This window comes from Numenius arquata, chromosome Z (assembly GCF_964106895.1).
Source record: "Numenius arquata chromosome Z, bNumArq3.hap1.1, whole genome shotgun sequence".
Classification (NCBI taxonomy): domain Eukaryota; kingdom Metazoa; phylum Chordata; class Aves; order Charadriiformes; family Scolopacidae; genus Numenius; species Numenius arquata.
Genome location: NC_133616.1, coordinates 39,921,114 through 39,945,116, shown reverse-complemented (window position 1 = coordinate 39,945,116; position 24,003 = coordinate 39,921,114). Strand labels below are relative to the sequence as shown.

General features: G+C 42.7%; 1 protein-coding gene across 2 annotated transcripts; it reads right to left on the bottom strand.

Annotated features, from left to right (window-relative positions):
• Positions 1–3,685: 3,685 nt before the first annotated feature.
• ZFAND5 (zinc finger AN1-type containing 5) lies at positions 3,686–21,237 on the bottom strand. Of its 2 annotated transcripts, XM_074165958.1 has the most exons (6): positions 21,006–21,237; positions 17,446–17,603; positions 16,904–17,015; positions 16,386–16,483; positions 5,921–6,046; positions 3,686–5,663 (listed from the first exon to the last, which is right to left on the bottom strand). In XM_074165958.1, the coding sequence occupies exons 2-6, from the start codon at positions 17,594–17,596 to the stop codon at positions 5,515–5,517; spliced, it is 636 nt and encodes a 211-aa protein (XP_074022059.1). In that variant the 5' UTR covers positions 17,597–17,603; positions 21,006–21,237; the 3' UTR covers positions 3,686–5,514. The 2 variants fall into 2 exon arrangements, with proteins under 2 accessions (XP_074022059.1, XP_074022058.1); XM_074165957.1 differs by lacking the exon at positions 21,006–21,237 and having other exon boundaries at positions 3,800–5,663; positions 17,446–17,641.
• Positions 21,238–24,003: the final 2,766 nt, after the last annotated feature.

The following is a 24,003-nucleotide window of genomic DNA, read 5'->3' as shown; positions in this document are numbered from 1 at the left end:
ATTAGAGGCAACCTGACGGGAACTCAGGAGGAGGCGGGGGGCTCTGGAAATGCCTTCACTTGGCACAAGCTGTGGGTAAACTTTCTGTGAAATGCCTGCAGAGAGGGAGGCACTTCACCCTCCAACCCTGTCAGGTACCCATAGGGTCAGTTAAGTGCAAGACTTAACCTGCCTTGGGTCAGGACTAAGGACACATGCATGCTTGTACTCAGGGGCAAGAGTAGATAAAATGATAGGATTTATTTTTTATTTTCTCTCCATAAGAAATAAACCTCAGTTTGTGATAACTGGGCTTATTGCTACTTGGGCGTAAATGCTGTTAACTGGTTGTAGATACAGGGAGAAAAAAGCTAGGCCACAAGGAGGTTTAGTAAGGGTACAGATATCTTAGTTAGGGGGTTTGAGCCAAAGTAACATTCACATGAGAAACCCAACTTCCAACATTCTTACAATACTGGCCATGGAGAGAAACACACACTGAAATGAAATTAGCATTAAAAAAATAATCTGCCATCTACATCTTACCATTTAGTACAAAAGGCAAGAGTGAGACACAGCTTCTTCAGGAATCTGAGACTAGTCATTTCAATAATCAACATTTTTGTTTTTTTTTAATGGTACAGATTTGTATCTACACAAATAAGCAATCAAGCTACAGTGTTTTGGGTTGCCACTGTAGGTGTTGATTCCTACATTTATTTCAGTACCGCCATCTTTATCAGTTTTACGCCTCTATTTTCATTTCATTTAAATCACAGGCTGCTGATACTCTGCTATTTTGCATCCCACATGCTAAGACTTGCTGCTTCTGCTGAATTATATGAGTCAGAAATCTGGTCCTTGGTTCAGCTTCATTGTGCTGATGAAAGGGTTTCTGTATTTTCTTCAGTCTAGTAAAAAAACCCAATAACCCAACCCTGTTTTTTCTTTGCTCGTCACTAAATTACTACTACAATAGCCAATTTAAAGACTGAAGCACATTCTGCTGAAGTGTTTACAGTAGATTAAGGAGTAACTCAGGACTGTGAAATGGCATTTGAAACTCTGTTCTCTTAGATATTGACCTGACTGTGGTTGTAACTGATGCTCACTGCACTCACAAAAAGAACTTTCCTCCTGGACTATGTTTTAACATTTCCACAGGTAGCCACTCGTTATATTTCCAGCTCAGGTTTTCTAACTGTTCCCCTCAGTTAACTGTTTGGATGTTATTTATTACTTCCAAGAGCATCCAGGTACTTTCAGGTGTACCACCAGAGCCCTTTGCGTCTCCTGAATCAGACAATAGTCCATCAAGTTTCATTGTGAAAAAGATCAAGGCAGCCAGTAATAGGTCATTTTTGAGAAAATGCATTTTCATTGTTCGGTTGGCTGAGAAATTAATAAATTAAACACAAAAATCACACACCTATACAGAGAGGAAAGTTCCTTTTCTTACTGAATCATTACTACTTAACACACCTGGATACCCAAATCAAACCAATTTCCTTATTTGCTGTGCATTTCCTCCTTCAAGCATACCCATCAGGTGATACTGTAGAACACGTGAGAATACCAAGAAACTGACATGCATTTTGACTCATTATACGCAAGTTAAATCCTTAATAAGTATCCTTTGAGTGACTGAGACACAACAAATACAAGCAAGTATCCAAGACGTGCCCTTGCACTTGTGAATAATGACCTTCCAAAACACATTGCAGAGTAACCCATGATCAGAAGCACATGGCTGAGTACCAGGAAGATACTCAGGGCTTCTGGACCCCATGGCATCTGTATGCACCACAATCACCCAAGTCACATGGCAGCTCACCAGCCTTAAAGCAACAGGCTGGAAACACCACAGGAAGCTCATCACTATACTCCAAATTTCAGGTTTAAGAGTAACAGCTGTCAGTGAGTTTGTACAGAATGCGGTGGAACATAGTACTGCGCAGCCATAGCACCAGCAAGGCAAGTATTTCACAGATTGAAGATTACCAAACAGTTTTTCGTCACCAGCTGCTTTTATTTACTCATTTGTTTGTCTGTTCCTTTTTGTTCCCTAACTAAAAAAAAGTCCTCATCGTCTGGTAACCTTGTTTGGGACAGAGGAAGACTTCCTGGAACAGTGTGTTTATGCATCAGTTAAGCACATCTCAGTCCAACAGCCCAACGTTAAATGAGGATCAAGGTCACGTGAAGTGATCACATTTCTTTCTTGGAAGAAGGGTATGCTATTCATAGCTGTTTCTTACTTTAAACTGACACGAGAGCAGCTTTATGAATGGCTTGTGTTTAGATATTAGAGAGGACGGACTCTTTTTCTCAAAGCATTTTAATACCACTGTATTAAAACTGTGTCTGACAGTGCTGTGGGAGTTAGCCATTTACTTTAGGAATATATACACCAGTCTCCAAGTTGGGTGGTGGGGAGTGAGATCTGAAAGACCTTGCACCTACATTATTACTCTTTGCCAAGGAAGGTGCCACAGCATTTGCACCGCAGTTTAAATCACTGCTTCTCCACACACTCTGTCAATACCCGCTCCTTTTAAACCACCTTCCCCTTCTTTAAGTCTTTAGTGAGCCTCAACAGAATTAGGGCTCCTGAATGATTACAGACACTGTATAAATTATTAAAGGGGAGCTTCCAGACTTACTTTTGAGTACAGGCTCATAGCCCACTTTTGTGCAATTTACATATGACACAGTTCATGATTTCACAGGACAATGAGGAATTTTTTCACTCCATATTTTCCTCCACAGATCTACTGAGATCAATTATTTCCACAAGTGTTCTTAAGTACAGCCTTTTTTTTCAGATGAAAATGCAGACAGTAAGATTGAGATCATCATAATCGGAAAATACCAGTATCAGTACTATTACCTGTCCTAAAACACTCTAGCCACAACAGTATCGAAAATGACAATTCTCCTCAAACATCCAGTTGCAGGGTGCTCCCAGGTTAAAAAGAAAAAGAGAGGAAAAAAAGAGAAAAGCATTTTATGCTGCAGTGGAGTAGCTGATTTTGTTTTAATACAAAAAGGTAGAAAAATGATAATTTTGGTGCTTTAGAGTAGTTCCATGATTAAGTCATAAAATCCATCCTGGAAAATGAAGTCCCAGAGTATGCCTTTGTTCCCTTATTGGAAATACATACAGTGGCTGCAGTGGTGACTTATCACATGAGTATCAGCTGACTGGTGGAATGCACATTATCTATTTCTGATACAAGCAATTTTTATGCATTATCCAGCAGTGAAGATGTCTTCCTCCAACGCAACCTGTGCTGTGTGTTCTGTCCTCGTCCTTTGCACCAGGAAGGATAAATCTGGCATATTTAACATCTGTATTTGGATGCTGACCCTGACAATAACTCTGCCCAGGTCTGCTGGTGAGATGTGGACAGAATGGCGCAGTCAGTGTAACGGCTCTGTGAGGCTCTATTAGAAAAGATCCACTGGAAGTAAGTTTGTAGGCAAAAAAAACCCAACCAAACAAAAAAAAAAAAAACAAAAACACAAAACAAACCACCTTTGAAGTTCACTGTTAATGCTTTCCTTTGCTCCATTTAAGCACATTGTTGTTCGCTGGCATTTGTGTTGAGCCATCAAGTAGTTATCTGCATTCCAGTTGCTCATGCAAATTATCTTAAAAGAAGTTGGTAAATCCAAATAAGAAATAAGGACATAGGCAGGCGTAAGCATAAAGACAACATCAATAGGAACTTAGATCTTTGCACCTCAACCTCTACAAGGTCACCTTCTGTTTACAGCAATAACTAAACCCAATGAACTATCACAAAAGGAAGTATTTCCTTCTGTACATGATTTTTATTATTTACATAATACAATACAGCATAGATGCTGGGTAGCATGATTATGTGCAATACATAAATATGAACTATCTGTACATGTTTGCATATCTAATAACTCAGAAAAACAAAGTTAGAAGCAAAAACCTGATACTTTTAATAGTGAAGTAAAAACTAAGACTGAACACTGCAATAAAAATCTGAAGTTCAGGAGTAGCGTCTTGTGTACATAAGTAACTATTTACAGATGAGAACAGGCATTACCACAACACTAGTCTAAACTGTACTTGTTTATATAAAAAACACAAGTTTCATACATCACAAAAACCCTTCCATTATAACACAGAAGTGATATTACCAGACAAGCATCAGTGAAGCATACTGCCTTTTCTAGAGTTGTTATTGTACAATGCTGTAGATAATGCAGCCCATGCAATACACCCAAGAACACTAGTCCTACACCCAAGTACAATTAAAAATGATAAAGCAGCCCTCCAAGAGTGGTTCCAGCTACCACTTAAGTCTACAGCAGCCATGTTGGGTATGGTTTTCCATGCAGAACAGTGCAATTGTTAAATTTAAAACTAGAAAAAAATAACTCCTAATATTCTTTTGAACTCAGAACACACAGAACGTAAGTAGTATATGAATAATAAACTGTTCTAATACTTCAGTAACTTACTCATCAGACGTGTTGCTTGATAGAGTTGCTGTGGTATGTCTAAAAACATATGTAACTTTTTTTTTATGTAAACCAATCTTACAATATTGTGCTACATGACATTTTTAGCTATGCAAGGAAAAGCAGACAACTCTGTTGCAGGCCGGTTCATAAGTTCCTAGCAGGACATTCCCTTCAGGAACCCATTTTAAAGAATCACACAGAATGTCAGGGGTTGGAAGAGACCTCTGGAGATACTCTAGTCCAACCCCCCTGCCCAAGCAGGTTCACCAAAAGCAGGTTGGACAGGAACGCATCCAGGCAGGTTCTGAATGTCTCCTGAGATGGAGACTCCACCACCTCCCTGGGCAGCCTGTTCCAGTGCTCTGTTACCCTCAAAGTAAAGAAGTTTTTTCTCATTTTCGTGATTCTAAAGCTAATATAATCTTTTCCAAAATGGTTTTCTTCTCATACATATCTGATTTTTTCCATTTTTCTCAGTGCAATTGATAAGTAACTTTCTTAAATATGGCACCAACATTCACCTTACTGGGATGGTGGACTCCTCTACATAACTTACACTCTGCTGGAAAACAATGGAGTGTGGAAACTAAAATTAGAATGACATTTTAAATGATAGAAGTAGACTGCCAACCTTTTTGATGTATCCTTCTCCAAAACAGGCACATAACACTAGCCAAAGACTATATATCTCAAACATATCTCAAAAGGCAGATCTGCTGCAAACATGCAGATAGCATACATCTGTTTGGCACATGTGAACTAGAGAGTCTGTCCTCTGTGCATGTGAATTCCTACGCAGGTTTCTGATCATCCAATTATATTCTGGGGAGGGCATGTATATTTTCAAGGGCTGTATCTATTCGATTCTGCCTGTAACAAACACCCAAACATTCTGAAATATCATTAAGACAGACAAGACTAAAAGTAAAACTTTGGAGAACAAAGGAAAATGGCCATGCACCTGCTCTTTTGTGTTTTCCTAGGATATATTAAAAACAATAAGTCAGTCAGTCTGTTCACAAGCAGGTTAACCTATATTCTCTGGATTTTTTCAGCCACCACAACTGGATTCTCTTTCCTGATTTTTGCTGCAGCTTCTGCTTTGTAATCATACGGGCAGTTATGCTTGTCAGAGTACCGGTGAAGTCCACAAAATAAGTTTCCGCATCGGCAGTCAAATCCTGTACATAGAAAAAGAAGCAACATCACTAGGAAGCTTCGTATTTAATTAAGTTATAAATTAAGGGCTTAGTCACTACAAAGGCGGTACGCTCACCTACTCTGACATACAAAGTAAGAAAAATGAACAGCTGTATTAAGTTGTTTGGATTCTGAAAAATCAACTAAGTTTAATGGTACAGATATTTCATCAAGTTTAATTTAGCAAGAGACAACTAATCATACAGATCTGTTCAAAACTGATGAAGTGTTCTCATACCTGTAAGGCCAACCTTCTTTCTGCACATGAAACATCTGTTCTTCTTTGGTTTGGGCAGCTCAGGAGTTCTCTCTTCACTCTGCGAAGTACTAGGCTGAGAAACTGATGGGCTTGGTTGAGTAACAACTGTCAAAGCAAGCAAAGGAAATAAAGGTTAAATGTCCTTTTCTTGATTTCACTAGCATGCATGTATTCCATAAAGACTAATTCCCTTATTAAGATCCTGATGTTTGATGTCTGTAGTACTACACAGACTACTCTACAAAAAATGCAAATCAGGAATAGGGATTTTTAGGTACTCTATTCTTCCCTTTTGGGTCTACACAAGACAATCAGATTTTCCCCACAGTTCCACCAGCCAGAAAATATGAAGTACTTATTCATTACACCTATACAGGAGTATACAGGTATTAAGGGCTTGGAACGCAGTCCAGAAGTTCCATACACACATTTAATATTTTAAAAAGTCGTATGATCAAGTAACATTTAATCTAAAAAAATAACAATATTGTCACAGCTAAAGTTGCTGAACAGAGGGGATACCTGTGGAGAATAACTAATAGGAACATATTTTAGAAACAAATGAAATTCAGTCATGTGTTACTATCATCGTACTATGTTACTTTGCCACTACACTTGTGAAGTCAGATGCCTAAAACAGTTCACCAAGACAGCAGCTAGCAAGCCACTGATTCTGTGACAGATCCAGAACACAGCTACAAAACGCACAAACTTCAAAAGAGCCTTCACATTTTCAACACTTTCAGTAAAGAACAAAGTGCAGATTTACACTGAATATCTGTATTTTTGTATTGTATTCAGCTTTAGTGTTCAAGTAGGTATAGTCAAAATGAGTCATTTTTTAATTGCCTCTGTCATGAACACCTTCAGACAAACTTCAGTCACATTTAACTTAAGTTCTCTGAAGGATAAAAATTTGTCCTTTTGTGAACTTCTGTGAATCTGTTAATTTTGTTTAAAAAAGTTTTTCCAATCAAACAACCTTTGTTTGGTGGTTTTTTGGGTTTTTTGTTTGTTTGTTTTTCATATCCTCTTTATTTCCAAACTGGAAGGGAAGAAAGCTGAGAGGTGTCTTTGTACACAGCTTTAACACCTGCTCCTGGTACAGTTTTCCTGAACTCTCCCAGCTGTATGATGACATCTTTTGTTGTAAAATAGAACAAACTACAAAATGCATTTCAGAATAAATGCTTAGAACTTATTTGTAATCAACTTTATGCACAAAAATCAGGTTTGTTAGTTGAGATTCTTTTGGATCAGTAAGTGTTGTATTTCGTGAAAAGTGTGTTTTTTCCAGACATGAAGAAATAGTTATGTTGGCTGTTTTTCTCCTTACTCTTCATACTTGTTTTTTAAAAATTATGTTTGCATTGACCTGTTCATGGGTATTTTAAAAACCAGTTCATTATTGCCACTAATACCTAGAAAGCCTCACAATTCACTGTAAAACAAGACAGCCCCCAGTCAGGACTTCATAATCCAAAACAAGATTTAAAAGTGACAAGCTCTCAGAGGTAACAAGGCACCTTCAGTTCCCATCACCAAAAAACTTCATGCAGTAAAACAATGGCTGCTACAATTTTCTTATACTTTGCTTATACATTATAGCAACAGGCCTAACTAAGGCCACTTACTGCCTTTAATTTTTGTCACCTTGCATAGACCTTTTTCTAAAAAAATTTGGGAAGTTCAATGTCAATGCTATTTTGCCAAGTCTGAGGTATAAGAAAACTATTACAGCACTAGCACTACAATCACTACTTCTGTTGGTACTTTTTGGAGTAATTTCTGCTGCTGCTCGTTTTTTTTGAGAAAACAGTTGTCTTGATGATTAACGTTTTCTAGATGAACAGATATGATCCTCTATATTTGTCTTTAAATCTCAAGGAAAGCAGTGTTCGGTATCACTTATCTATTTGAGAGCCTGTGACCAAAAACCACGTTAAAAACCAGCGTTATCACAGTGTAAACCTGTTGGATACTATGCACCTTGGCTAACACCCATCAGCTACAGCCTTAAAAAAAAATGACCTCTCCAAAAGCACGGTCAAACTCTTTTTGCATGTGTTATATTGCTCATTCATTTAAAAATGAAATACTAATTGTATGCCATGGCAGATGAGAAAGAGGAACCAGAAACACTCGCACTCTTTGCCATTTGGTGTATAGTTAGCCAGGGGGAAGCTTCATCAGCATCAGAACCAACTTATACATATAAGCCCTGGGAGCACGTATGCTGTTTCAATCAGATGCAAAAGAAAACGCAGAAGGGAAAAATCAACAGTGACCTAAATAGTTAAAGTCACCCACAACATGCATTAAGAGAAAATCAAAGCAGTAAGAGGAGCAACGTTTATCACTGCTAACAGGGAAGAAACAGTGGCAACAGCAACTTCCCAGGAATCACCAAGGCGAAGAGATAGCCTAGTAGATCAATCTACCACGAAACAAAGACACTGAGAACAAATCCATCTAAGAGAAAGCGCTCCCAACTACTACAGGTATAATTCCTTCTTTGCATGAATAAACTGTGACAACTGGCAGCTCAGGAACTGGAAAATGATGAAAGTCATCCTCAGAAACTATGGAGGCACATGCTGAACAGGATCCTTCCCCCTCAACTAAAACATGTTCCAAGAAGGAAAAGGTACACAACATGCCATAATGGGCACTAAAAGGTCCCAAGACAAAATGGGACACAGGCCCCTAAATCCAAATTAAAACGTGTCATTTATTACTTTCCATGAATAAAAGATTTTCATATTCTTTTATGCCAGCAGAGTTAAGTCTGATGATGAGTTTTTATCATGTTAAACCTTCATAAATGTGCTTCTGAGTAATGGCTAAGACAGAAGCAAAGCTGCCTACCCTGCCCTTTACTTAAAGCTCAGAATAAAAGTTCTTTTTCATCACCCTGTGGCTTGGATGAAAAATACTGTAAATTGTAGTGGTTGCACTGTAATTGTACTGCCATGATATCAGGAGTAAATATAAATTCATCAGATGCTGTCCTGACAACTGCTTGTCACAAAAGGCTTCCTTTAGCACAGAAGCTAAATCCAATCAGGCAAGTACAAGTCCAGTCTCCAGTATATTAAATTCATTTTATGCCAGAAATCACCAGGTTAATCAAAGTGCTCGAAATGATTACTATATGATTCCCATGGAATGAATAACTGAACAAATGCTGAGTGGTTACTGGTATAGACCTGCTTCCTCAGTAACAAGTGTTCAGGTGAAGCAAACCCCTCACCACTAAAACATGTTTCATCACTTTAACCAAGTTTCTGTTGGCATGCATCCCTCTCCATCACCTTGGTCACTTCCCTTTTCAACCTTTGGTTCAAGAAGTTATCTGATCAGGTTTACTTTGCTTGAGTTTTAGCAGACCAGTTCTCCTACTACAAGGCCAAAAAACTTAGGAGCAACAGATTTTCAGAACTGGGCAGGCCTTTATTAACTATTATTTGGACTGAAATTATTATCTGTAGGCACTATAAAATGCTTTACCATCATCCACAAGGAAGACTTACTGATCTGCTACGATGATAAAGACTAACATAATTCTAGTATTGGAGAGGTACCTGAAAAAAACCCACACAAATACAGGCATTGCATTATGAATTTGGGAAAACTTCCTTCACATGTAGTCTGAAGGTAAGACACATCCTTATAAAAGGTATGTTGGAACACCAAGGTCACTGATGTGAGAAGTTAGCCACATCATGACAGCTACTCAAGCTATACACAGAAAGGTCCTACAAACTGGAGAACAAAGCTCTTCTCAGACCCCAAAATATTATGCCGCAGTGACTATGTGGGACTGGCACTCAGAATTAAAAACTGCTCTAAGAACAGGATTTTCAGAACTGACAGTAGTTTTCCCTATATAAACCAGTACTGCTGCTACAAAAGAGCCTGCCTACTGTAGGTGTCTTCCCACTGAGATTTCAGACTGGAAAGGAATGGATCCAGTGTTTCAGTTGAACAAACCTGATGAAAATAAAGCAGTATTACTTTTTAACCCTTCCCATAACAAGAGGGACTAAAAAGGGCCACTGAACTAACACCAAGAAGTTTTTAGAAGCTTCTCTGACTAAACAAAAATTAACCAAAATAAGATCCAAAGAGCTTAAACTGTATGAGTTTCACGGTACTAGTGAGTAGTAAACATATCAGTGGAGCAAAGTCTTGAAAGCATAAAAAACCCCAGTTGATTTAAGCATTCTGACTTGATGAAGATAACCCCCAACTCCCACCACGGAAGAACTGGAAAAATTAAAACAAGAAAGGCAAAGTCAAAAGTCATCAGAAAGACCTAAGACTGCACTTCTGCAGTACCAGAGCAGAAAGATTGTACTAGAGAGCACGCAGTGCTTATACTGCGGATTAAAACAATGGACTTGTGTATAAAATTTTAGTGGGAAAAGATGGACAGTTCTTATTATGCTTTATCAAGCTTCCTGAGCCTAAATACTTTATTCTTCAGGAACTGTAATTGCTATGCCAACCCAGATGCCTGTGATGAAAGTCTACAGAATAAACTTCTATTGTGTTTAATTTAATTTAATGCCAAAGACAGGGAACAGAAATGTTCTGCAGCATGCAACTCATCTCCCACATGCCCAACTCTAACAGGCATATTGAATACCTTCACTGGTACATTAATACAACGTAAAGATACCTCAGTTTCAGTATCACACAGAAATATGGTTTCATTTGGTCACCAAGAAGACTTGATACCTGTGACATACCACTATTAAAACAAAACAACAGTGCTAAAGGAGAAGGTGCTGCCCAAGCATTCACACACCATTCAAGGAGTCGCACACACACCACCGAAGTTTTCCACTGCTCAGACCAGGGTCCCTTTTCAGCAGACGACCACAGTGAGCTGACAGGTGCCACTTTTGACTCTTCACACACACACGGACACACTTAGTCCTGGGCGCGCTCCCTCCTCCTTCAGGCTCAGCCCTAGGTTTTCCACAGCAGGCTCTCAGGTGTCATATTTATAAAAATAAGTAAATTATTTGAAAGGTACAGCAGCAGGGTCAGCCCAGGCTGGATGCCTCCAAAACGGGAGGCATCTCAAACAAAGAAATCTGTGGGCAATTAGACCCTTGCGATCTGTACAGCCACCCCTCACGTGCTGTTTGCACATCTTCTAGTCCAATGGTGATTTTTAGTCTGGGATCTTCTAAAACCTTGTTGGATTTTTTTAGTGTGTCCAGGCAGATAAGACTGCCCTTATCTTGTTGATTTGCAGTCTCTACTGAGGGTTGTAGCCTCTTTATCTTCTGGTTTATGCTTCTTGTGCACCTGTGCTCTCGCTGGCAGAACATCAGGAACTGAACCAGACTTGGGGAAAACACTACCAAAACATCAGCACATTATTGACATTTTCCTCATACTAAAAGACTAAACACAGCACTGTACTCCATGGTGGCTTAAAGGCTTCTGCAAATCTAGCTACTCATGCTAAGAAAAGCTAAGCAACCACCATAAATCCCACCATATGATAATCCTAAGTAATGTATTCTAATTAAAACTTACTAAAGCTAAACAACTAATATCTCCCAACAACAGTTGGGTCCCCAGTCTTATTTTCCAAAGTGAACAGTTGCAGTGTTTAGAAGAGACTACCGGTTCTATTTCAGATTTGTTTCAATTAAGGGCATCTACTGAAACTACAGCAGACACGGGAAAATTGAAGATGAGCTAATTATTTTCAACACAAGACAGAGTTCTTAGACAATTTTACCAACTAGCCACAAAGGAACTGTGTACAGATAGCCACATGGTTAAAATACTATAGCCATGTGTGAAAAAAAATCAGAATTAACAAGACACTTATTAGAACAAGGTCTAAGGAGTATCACATTTACCATCCTGAGACTACCATATCTCATAAACTAGCCGTCTACTTGGCATCTTCCTCACAATATTACAATCCTCGGTATAAATACAATTGTACGAGCCGAAACAATCCTCAGTATAAATACAGACTGGGGGATGAGGTATTAGAGAGCAGCCCTGAGGAAAGGGACTTGGGGGTGCTGGTGGACGAGAAGCTGGACACAAGCAGGCAATGTGCACTTGCAGCGCAGAAGGCCAATCACATCCTGGGCTGCATCAAAAGAAGTGTTGCCAGCAGATCCAGAGAGGTGATTCTGCCACTTCGCTCTGGTGAGACCTCACCTGGAGTACTGTGTGCAGGTCTGGAGCCCTCAATACAGAAAGGACATGGACCTGCTGGAGCGGGTCCAGAGGAGGGCCACTAAAATGATCAGGGGGCTGGAGCACCTCTGCTATGAGGACAGGCTGAGGGAGCTGGGGTTGTTCAGCCTGGAGAAGAGGAGGCTCCGGGGAGACCTAATAGCGGCCTTCCAGTACCTGAGGGGGGCCTACAGAAAGGCTGGGAAGAGTCTGTTTACAAAGGCCTGCAGTGACAGGACAAGGGGCAATGGTTTTAAGTTGTAGAAGGGGAGATTTAGCTTGGTTATTAGGAAAAAGTTCTTTACTATGAGGGTGGTGGAACAGGTTGCCCAGGGAGGTGGTTGAGACCCCTTTCCTTGAGATATTCAAGGTGAAGCTCGACAAGGCCCTGGGCAACCTCGTCTAGTTGGAGGTGTCCCTACTGACTGTGGGGAGGTCAGACTAGATGACCTTTGGAGGTCCCTTCCAGCCTGGACCAATCTATGAATCTATGAGTATTACCTGCAACACACTGTGCACACCACAGATAAAACACACTGGTTCTATCTACAATGTAAGTGAGGATAATCCATAACAGGGTCTTAAACTGAATGGAGGAGAACTGTCAAAAAACCCTCATCATACTGGCTTGGTAGAAAGCCAAGAGACAAGTGAGCCAACCACCACTGCCTGCTGTATTCTGAAGCTAATTCAGGAACAGAAAGGGTGAGCTACAACATGGATGGAATTATACAGTAAGTTAACAGTATTTGGGTATTTTTTCAAATAAGTAATTTACACAAGACCACAATCAGTTCAATTTTTGGTTCATTTTCTTTATAAACAGTGCTACTCTGCAGCTGTGACTTCACAAAATGATAGCTGATCAGACTACTCCCTAAAACAGAGCTATTACTAGGTAAAAAAAAAAAAACAAAACAAAAACAAAAAACAAACCCAAAACAACCACACCCAAACAACAACAACAAAAAACCACACCAATCCAAGCCTCTGATACACATGCTGATACTATGTCTGGAAACTCTGACAGACCTGACTGCAGGCTCACTATTCAACAAGGTAATGACCTACAAAAGTGCAACAAAATACTAAAAATATGCCGTAACTTGAAACAACATAAGTGTATCAACTTATTTTCAAAACAGTTTGTTTTTAGTGGTTACTATGTAACTCATTCTCCTTCTTGCATGGATCTTTTCTTTCCATTCCAATACTTGCTAAGAACACCCCCATATTTCTTAAGGAAGGGCTCCACTCACCAACTTGGTAAATAGATTGCTCTGATAGAGTCACACAAGGAAAGGAAAGGAGTTCACTAGATTTTGCATTTAGTTCCTGCAACTTAGCACAGCAAAAAAAAGCAACTATGAGTTACATTTCTAGAATGTTTTGGGTATAGTCGGACTTTGGTGAAGACTGTATTAGAATTCAGTACTTAAAAAGAAGCACAAAAGCTTATCAAAATTCTATGAAGAGTATTTTGTAAGTGGTGCCCACTTATAAATTTGAGTTTGAACATAAAGGCCTTTAGCTTTCTCCGAGTTATGAGAAGTTCAGATACACAACTGAACACATGCCACTAATCAATTATAAAATTGTAACAAACAAGTAAGTTGAACTAAGAAATTACAAGTTAGAAGAAAACACAGCACTTTAGAGATCTAAATTACACCCAACTACATCAGTTACATCCATCATGCCTTTCTTCCTTCAAAAGTTAAGAAAATTGTCTTAGTGCTGAATTTGTTCTGAATGAGAATCCAGGCTGCAACCCTCAACCTGTGCAAAGGGAAAAAAAACCCACCCCAAACCCAAGAAAAATAAACCTGGTAAGCTTCATTGTTCTCAACTTCACCACCTTCTCAAATCACCTCCTTCAATTCCAATAGCAAACAAGTAAAATTTTATGCTACAGCCTGCTAAAAAAAAATAATAATAAAAAAAAAAATCAGTTGACCAGATGTAATTCTTTTTTTAACTGTCTGGCTTGAAAGGGAAATATCCAAAGTTCCATTTGCTAGTGAAAATCTGGCAGAAAAGAATGTGACTTCATACTGTTGAAGACATTAAAAGGAGAGCAAGCTACTTTGCTTGAAGGCTATATTGTTTGTTCATCATCTGCTTATAACCATCTGATAGATGGTTACGAAATTCAGTTGCTAGGGTCAGACTGTGCTTACAACTAGGCTGTGTTTTCATTAACAACTCCATGACTGTGGCATTCTCTTAGAGAATTACACCTCATAGAAAGCATTAGCTTTGTTGTTATGAGGCGATGTGAATTATTTACCGTCATTTCAATTCCTCCTTGAGAGGACAGACCAGCACATATTGGATGCTGCTGGAAAAAAGAAGAGAAGGAAAATGCAACTAGTCCAGACACGACAGGTATTTTTGTAAAAAGTCTAGGCCAGCTTCTCTTGCCTGTAAGACAGAGATCAATGTAGCACTGAATACAGCCAACATGCTGTGTATTTCAGATGTCCAACAAACCCTAAGAACAGCATAAAAGGACACTATGCTATGCTGTCTATAATCTGTGCCAAACCATAATGCTTAAAAGGGAACTTGGGCATTACAGCTGAGGCTGTCTCATGAATTTACAGGTAAATACTTAGGAAGGCAGTTTTGTTCCACAAGTTCTTTCCAGACACGTTTAAGCTTTCTGACAGTTTTTCCAGTGATCTTTACAGAAGCTTGTGACAGCTTTTACTGGTTTCAACCTGCAAGATTATTTTCAACAACATATAAGTATCTTGAGCTGCTTTTGGATTTTTCCCCCTGTTCTAATCAAACTGCTACGCGATACTACCTATCATACAGTTGACCCACGTGACCTGTTTTTCAGGTACTATGTCAACAGTAACTGAAGATCATCCTTTACACCTGGTAAAATGACAAATTCATACCAGCAGTTCTAGCATGAGTAAAGTCACCTACTACTTCACCACTGCTACCATTTTATGTATTCCTCTTTCCTGCTTGCCACATTTCAGGTAGGCATTCATAACAAGGCAAGATGGGTTTCTAAATATTGTAGTAAAGTCTAAATTATTTCTTAGTTACATACAGAAAGCCTCTTCAGATGACATCAGTTACAAGAAGTTAATACTTGCAAAAATATCCTCTCAGTCCACACATTAAAAAAACCCCAATATACTGTATAACTGTACATTAGTTCATGCCACTTAATCTTGACTCGTGTGACCTATTGTACAGAGGGTTTTGCCATTTACAAATACTGGGCAATTAAATACCAGGTGTTAGAGCAGTCTTTGCTGGCAAAGATATACCTAGATAAAAATGACTCTTATACACCACTTAGTAGCATATTCTTGACTGCAACTGACTTCAAAACTGAAAACATGAATTTTATCTTCAGCTTGAGTAAACCAGCTTCCTACTAAACAGCAGCTTTTAGTGTTTTAAGACTGTTTCAGAAATTAAATTTATTTTAAAAAGCGTGAATGTGCCTAAGTGTGGAATAAGTGTGTTAAGATATCCATTTGAACAAATTGATATGAATTCAATCACCCACTAGTTGTATGTAAGAAAGTTGCCCTTCCCGGTCCTCCTCCAAGAAACAGTTTACTACTACAGCTACAACTCTCCAGGACAAAACCAAAACTTTTAAATTGACAATTCACATCCAGCAATAAAGGCTGCAAGTATCTTGCATCTGCAGAACAATGCTTTGGTTATATTTACTGGATTACTCAATTAGTTCAAGAACCTTAAACAGCTTTTGTTAGTATTTTTAAACAACATGTTTCCTCCCCCCACAGCCTCACTCCTCTGTAGAATGGAATTTATTAGGAACTCCATTCTCCAAATGCAACAAGCCATTTTAACTATCATGAGTCAGCAGGAATTGTATTGCTAGATAATACACAGAAATCTCAACAGTTTGACTGCAAAACTGAACACCTTGCCCACATGCAATTTTAGTGTGCCTTACTTTTAAAAATGAAGGTTTGGGAGGCAAAACCACCCTCATGGGTGTCAACTTTTATACTAACATTGAACATGCATCTTAAAACTGCATTGTGGTACTAGTGTTTTTTCTTGATTCTGACCAGAGATTACTCAAAAAGCATCCTTGGCAATCATCTTACTGGTTCCTCAAAGACCACCACCGCAACAGGAGATGCCTACTTAGAAAGTAAACAAACCGTCAGCCTCCGTTAAGTCACCAGTTGTACCCAGTGTTACTCTGCCAACATACCTGGCTCAGTCTCTGTTTTCGGCGTTACTTTTTCCTCTCTTGAAATGCTCATTTCTGTCATTTGCTGCGTTACAGGCAAAGCGGCAACAGGCACATTTCTGTTTAAGTACAGTGAAACACATAATTTGCTTTAGTTTTGCATTCATAATAAGAGCTTAAACTGTCCAGATCCATTAATAAACTGCCTATTCAGTCACTACTGATACACGTTCCTGACCTCTGCTTCTACTATCTTCAAAACACATTTTTTTACTCTATTTTAGTTTCTCTAGAAGAAAACAGGCAAACCTGAAGCAAATATTCATCCAGATAAATGAAAACCATCCCTTTAAGAGTAGAAGTCCAGAAGCAAATATTTCAATCAGTTCTCATTTACACAGATTCATAAAGGACTGTCAGATAAACTGTCCCTTTTTCCTATGCAGAAGCTTACTGCCATAGGGCAGGATTACTGCAGGCCTTCAATTTGCTGCATGCTCACAGCTCATTCAGACCCCAATGTAATACCTTCATCTTACCTTGATTTTTCAGATGTGCTGCCAGCAGCACCTTCACAGTTGTTTAAGCTAATGTCTGCTCTCTGTACAGATGCAGAGTCTGAGGTAGGACTGTTTGAACCACTGGCTGTTCCTATATAGCAAGAATTTCACAAGTTAGTTACGAACAAATTGTAGAATATATGCTAGTCAAATTGTCTTGTATACAGCTATGAACTGTCTGCACACAATCTTCACTGCTACTGCTTATTACTTCCTACTTAAAGGCAGGCCATACTGTTAATAACGAAAGTACAGAGATTGTATAAGAATATGCTAACAGAGGAGGCTAAGTGGGAAAGCAAGTTATGGCTGAATGCCAAGCAAACCAGAACACATTACACAGAAATGTATTTTTATCTTTACTGTGATTTAAAGCAGCATCCTCTTTGATATTCATTGTTTTAGTACAGGGCTTTCAGAAGTTCTCCTGAAAAATCTGGGATTCCTTGTCATCTTTCATATGTTTCATTTTAAAATAAGTAAAAAACCCCCAAAAACCCAAAACAGTCACACACCCTTACCCATTGGGCTTATTCTACCACTATTCTGCTGTCGCTGAAGATGCTCTTTGTAGCAAACAGAACACATCCCATTTGTCCTAGGATTTCCATAAAATCCACATCCTGTACTACACAGCATGGGCCCTGGGGTCTGGTTTGTCTCCTGAGTCATCTCGATGCTGTAAATAAAACCAAGAACTGCATTAGGAACTGGCATGTCACCAAAATCAATTATGGGGTTATAAAATTAAAGTATGTCTGCTTACCCTACCCCCCCAAAAGTGATATCAGCATTCTTAAAGAGGGTTATATGGATGTTAATATACCATTCAATACTGCAATTGTATTGCTAAGTAACATCGTTATGAACATTTAGGAGAAGAAAATGTGTCATCGTGTAAATACTGAGAAATAAAGTCACTGCGAACTGAGCTGAACATGAAGGTAATGACCAAATTCAATCCGACAGCCAAAAAAGGCGCTTATTACCAACCTCTGAGCACTAACAGGGATATGCAGAATAAGCAAGACCAAGTTCATATCTACCAAACAGTTCTGGCAAAAAACATAGCTTATTTTTTCCCCGACTCCAGCAGAAGAGCCCCACTTTTTCAGTAATGCTGATCTTGCATCATTTTGATGCTAAATTCCACTATTAGCAGTTCCTACTCTCACAATACATTCATCAAACAGAACAATAAAATTCCCTGAAGATGGCCACAGCCATCTGAAGTCTGTACTCCTATCTTTAGGAGGAGTTTCTAAAACAAGGCCGTGAACACTGCTTAAATTGTGTATGAAACCCAATACGGAGTACTAACTGGCACAATGTGTGTATAATGGGCTCTTCAACAGAGAATCAAAAGAGTATTTCTGAAATAAGTTTAGACCAGATCTTACTCTTCCAAAAGAAATAAAATTAACAACTTCAAATTCTTGAATGCGTTCTATTACACACCCTACCCATGGGGAAAAAAAAAAAAAAGCACCAGTTAAATCCTTTTAAATCCTTTGTCTTAATAAAGTTATATCAGGACCTCTGAGCCTCCCAAAGGAAGACAATGCTAACTCTCTGCCATGAACTGCAGAAGTTAGGAATAAAAATACTTCACCTTCACTTCTGGTTAACCTCTGCAAAGCAAGGTTAGTAGGAAAACTGAACAGCAACCAAATCCTTGATTCCCAAGGGCAGTAAAAGTGGAACACAGTAATCAAGCAATCTACTACAAATTGAGGACACACAGGAATATTGCATTTGTCCTCCCAAAATTTAAGTTTGGTAGAAGCACTGTATGTGGCATCTGGAGACATTTTAGTATAATCTCTAGATTGCTGTCTTCCTATTCTGGAACAGCTAAGAGATATCTGACTGCTGAGCTTGTGAGAAGTCAAAAACGCCAAAAGTGAATTAATTACAGTGTACAGAGAAATACTTCCTTTAATTAAGAAATCCCACACTGCAAGTAGTAAACTTATGTTCCATTAGTATGACAACTGCAACTGGCAGCTGCCTTTGTCTATTTAAACAGAATTGCTGGGATCAGAGTAAGCCAAGAGCAGGAGAAAGTAAACAAGCAAAATTCATGTGCTTGCCGGCTGGTGGTCATGGGACCCAATTTTCCGGGTATAAACAGTTGTATTATTTATGCCTTATTTATATAATCCAGGTACAGATAGTTTCCTTTGGGGACTGCAAAACAGCTTCACACTTACTGTGATACTTACATACACACACCAGTCAAGGGAGTCGGAAAAAAAACATGACACACCTTGCAGGATTTGTCAGATTTCTCTATCTACACTGTAGGCCTACAATACAAATAAAAGACTGTACTTCTGCCCTTTTATTAAGCAGGTAAGCTCGAGATACTGTCAAACACGCTGACAACACCAACCTCAGACTTGCTCCACTTCCACCTTAGTGTGTGACGAGCCCGTTCCACCACGTACTAAGTCTAGCTTTAGGTGCTCACGCTGGTGGCACTACCACTGCCTCCCCAGCTCCTTTGTCACCACGTTCCTCTTGCCACCTGAAAGGTGGCTCCCCAGCCCTTCCGAAGCCGCGCTTCCCCAGGGGGACTCTGCCAGGCCGCTCACCCGGCCTGACCCTGCTCCTGCCTCTTCTCCCCCCGCGCCTTCGGCAGGCGGTTGAACCCTCCGTTCCCGGTTCGCTCCCGCTTCCCGGCGGCGAAACCCCCCCGCGGCCTGGCCCGGCCCGGCCGCCGCGTCACGTGGGGCAGCGCCTGCGCTTCCGCCTGTCAGCCGGCTCCGCCGCCGCCATCGGGCCCCGCTTACCCCCGGCCGGCGGGTCGCCGGGCCCCCGCGCCGCCCCCGCCGGCAGCGAGGCGACCGAATACCATGACCCCGGGGTTCCTTCCCGGGGTGGGGGGGAGAAGCGCGGAAGCTGAAATCCAGCACACAAGGAAATGCAGAATCACCGATCAGCCCCGCCGCTCCCAACAGCCATTTTCCCGGGCGGCGGGGTGAGAACCCCGACTCACAGAAGCGCCCCACTACCTTGGGGGCGGGTGCGTGTGTGTGATGAAACCCGACTCATCCCCTTGGCGGGGGGGGGGGGGGGGGGGGAAAGAAAGATAAAAAAAGGTCTCGTTGCACCAGCAACAGGAGCGGGTCCTGACCTCGGGGATACTCCTGGGACCTCCCGACAACCGAGAGGTGCCCTTCGAGCCAGCAGCGATTCGCGCTCCTCGCCCCCGCCGCGGAGGGGAGCGTCAACGCCGCCAGCCACCCAGGCCTCCCCGCACCCCGGAGCGATGGCCGGGCCACCCCGGCTCCATCCCGCCGGCCGATCCCTCCCTCTGGCCTAACGGCGGAAATACAGACCCCCACCGGGCACCGAAACCAACCCTAAAACCCAGGAACGGCGCCGGCCGTGGGCTTGCTGACCTCCATACCCTTTTACCTCAAAATCATCCTCTCGAAAGGGGGGGGAGCCGCAATTAAACGAGAGTAACGGGGAAACAAATCGAACGGGGGGGGGGGGCTAACCGAGGATGCTCAGGGCACTCGCCCCTGCACGGCCGCGCTCGGGGGAAGTGGGGCGAAGGGGTCGGTACGGAAGAAGACGAACGGACACCGGCCCCTTCCCGCAGAGGGTGAAGCCCTGCTGGGCGAGTCAGACAAAAGGGGAGCCACTGCCAAGCGCCCGCAGCGTGGTGCGGCTTAATTACCCACCCCCCTCCCCGCTCTCCTCACCGCCTCCTCCGCCGAGGACACCGGAACACAAAAGACCCGGCGGCTGCCGGGGCTGAGGAGCAGCGACGGCGGGCGGCGGTGCCCAGCCGGGGCCGCTCCTCCCAAACCCCTGAGTCACTGCCGGCCCGGCCGCTGCCAGGCCCCGCGCCGCTGCCGGCCCCCACGGCCCCGCTGCCGGCCAGGAAAACCTCATTGTCTCGCCGCCGGCGCTGACCCACACCGGCCCGGCCCGCAGCCTCCCACTGCAGCGAGGGCCGGGCGGGAGCAGGCTGCCGGGAGAGGCGGCGGTGAGGCCCGGGCACCCCGCGCCGCCCTGAGGGCCCCGGGAAGCCGAACCCCATCCCAGCCCACTGCCCTTCACCTACCTGTTCCCGGCGGGGGCCAGAAACCCCGCGGCGGGTGTCGGAGAAGGCGCGGCGGGCGGCTCCGGCCGGCTGGCGGGAGAGGGGAAGGCGAGGGGGCGCGGGGCGCGGGGCTGGCGGTACCGCCGCCGCCGCTTCCCTCCTTTGTTCCCGCAGCAGCAGCAGCAGCGGCGGCCGTGTCGGCAGCGGCGGCGGCGCGGGGCGAGACGCGCCGTGCGCGCGGGGTGGGCGGCGGGAAGGCGCGGGAGGGAGGGAGGCGGGGAGGAGGATGGGGATGGGGAGGAGGAGGAGGAAGGAGCCGTGCCCGCCTGCCGCCGGCCTTGGCCCCGCCTCCGCCTCCTCCCCGCCTCCGCCGGCCGCCGGGGCATGCGCGCTGCCGCCCAGGAGCGCGAGAGGCGAGGCGAGGCGGGAGCGCGCCCGCCGCCGGACCGCGGTGCCGCCGCCGCCGCCCCCCGCGGCGGGAGGAATGCAACGTGCCGGCCGACGTCACAGAGCTACGTCACAGAGCTACGTCCGGTCCGCACGGGAGGGTGGCCGTGGTTATAGGAGGCGTCCACGGGCGGGCGGGGGTTTCCCGCAGGCGGAGCGGTGGGTTTCCAGACCGGCCCCCGGAGCGTTTCGGAGGGTCGGGGCGCTCACGGGCGCTGAACGGGCTATTCCTGAGCGCCCTGGCCGGGCGCCGGGGTCCCCGTCCGCCTGCGCTGTCGGAGGCGCGCGGCCACGGCCAGCGCGCGGCACAGGGGGGCAGCTTTTCACGGGCTGTCACAGCCCACGCGTGGGCCATGGTGACAGAGCGGCCTAGGAGGCGGGGTGCCGGCCAGCCTGCTGGGGGTGTGGGGTGGGTTCCTTCTGCTAGATGGCGGCGTGGGGGAATCGGCCCTGCTGGTTGTGAGCTGTGCTGGTTTAAAATGGGTGATTTTTTGCGTGCGTTTTGTAAAATGTGCTCTGCAAAATAATCTTAGTGGTACGTCAGCTTGAAACACCTGTGCGTCGTAGACTCATAGAATGGTTAGAGTTGGAAGGGACTTTAAAGACCATAGAGTTCCAGCCCCCCTGCCACGGGCAGGGACACCTCCCACTAGACCAGGTTGCTCAAAGCCCCATCCAGCCTGGCCTTGAACACTTCCAGGGATGGGGCATCCACAGCTTCCATGGGTAACCTGTTCCAGTGCCTCACCACCCCCATAGTGAAAAATTTCTTCCTGATAGCTAGTCTAAATCCACCCTCTTCCAGTTTGAAGCCTTTACTTTGAGGGCAGTATTTATTTTTTTTTTTAAGACATTTTTTTATGTTCCCAGGAAGTGGAGAATACATAGATTCACACAAGCATGATGTTTTTCATAAGGGTAGAACATCTTCAGCTGTAAAATTCAAAGTTGCTTTAGGTGAGTGTTCTGAGTAATTAAACTTTTCTTGAGCGCAGTTTCTGCCATGTTCTAGTGATAGTCTAAGGCAAGAGTATATTGGGACATATATTTATGGGCCTCCAAACACCTAATCTGAATAAAACTGCCAGAATTGGAATGTATGGCTCTATGGGAAATACAACACAAATCGTTAGAAAGGCTTTTTTTTTTTTTTTTTTTTTTTTCCCTGATGTGTCTTCTAAAGCTCTTTTTCCTTGTTTGTCAGAGAGATGTTTCCTGAGACCCAAAAGCTTTAGGTGAATGGAATTGCAGAGTGCTGCAGGTCTAGCACGCTCTGCAGAAGTACGGGGCACGCTGCTGGCTGCAGAAGGCTGCTGTTGTGCTGTGGAACAGCAGCTGCTCTGTAGCCGGTGTTTGGGTAATGCCCCTGTCACCTGCAACGTTTGGGCTGGTAGTTCCTACTTGCTAATACAACACAGTTTCAACTATTACAAGAAAACATTTAAAGGCAGCTTCCTGATTTATCATGTAGAAGAGAAATCTTCTGAGAACACTGCTCTCAAGATACTGTCAGAGAGTTGGATAACTTTATCACTTTGAGGGGAAAACTGCAAAAAGAAGTTGAGATATATATTATTTTCCCCTTGCAGAGATTTTATGACCAGAAACAAAACTGAGGATGACAGTAAATCTCATTGTAAAAATAAAAGTTGGTCTACTAGTAGCCCTGAAGAGTAATTTGAACCTGCCTTAAAATGGCAAGGAAGAGGACAATCACAGAACAGTTTCAGCTGAAAGCCATTGACTTCTCTGGCTTTTTCCGAGGTAGGTCTCAGAGAACAGAGTCATTTTTCAAGAGGTGTGTCGACAAAGTTTGTCTCAAAGATAAGGAGCCCCAGAGGAATGGGAAATGTGCAGAATTCCCTGCCTAGGTTTTTCAGCTACACGGTCTTCTCATGGTTATTGACTTATGTATATAAGCTGTCTTAGAAAAGCAGTGTTTTTCCTACAAGTCTCAGGCCAGGAGAGTGCATGAATATGTAATAGTATCACATTTTTAATGGGGTTCTGCAAAGCTGAGAGGCCCCCCAGTTTCCCAAACCACAGAAGAATTCCCTCTGTGACCTGATGCATATTCACCAGAGATTTCTGACTTCAAACGTAAGACTTCTGGGACCATCTGTTTGCCTTGGTGTCATTGGGACACACTCCCACTACGTAGTACCTTAGAGAAAATAGGAGGCCCTTAAAATAGAATTTTCCTTTTTTTTTTCTTCTTTTTATTTGACCTAAGTGTACCTACACGATCCAGGTGTCTTGTGAGATCAAAAGGAAAAATGCAGCAACATTGCCCCAAAACAGAAGAGAACTTTCAATTTAAGTTGCTGGTTATGAACTTCATTTCCAGTTGGCTGATCATACTCTCTTTCTTCTTCAGAGTAAACCCTCACATAATTTAAAAAAAAAAAAGGAGGAATAAAGAAGTAGCCACAAATTTTTCTTAATTCAGAAAACTCTTCTTAACTCTCAAAAAGCTAATTCTACCTCCTATTTTGGAGATTACCTTGTCCTTTAAGAGCTTGGTACCTTCAAGAATACTGTGACGTTCATGCAAGCTGCTGTGGAGACCTTT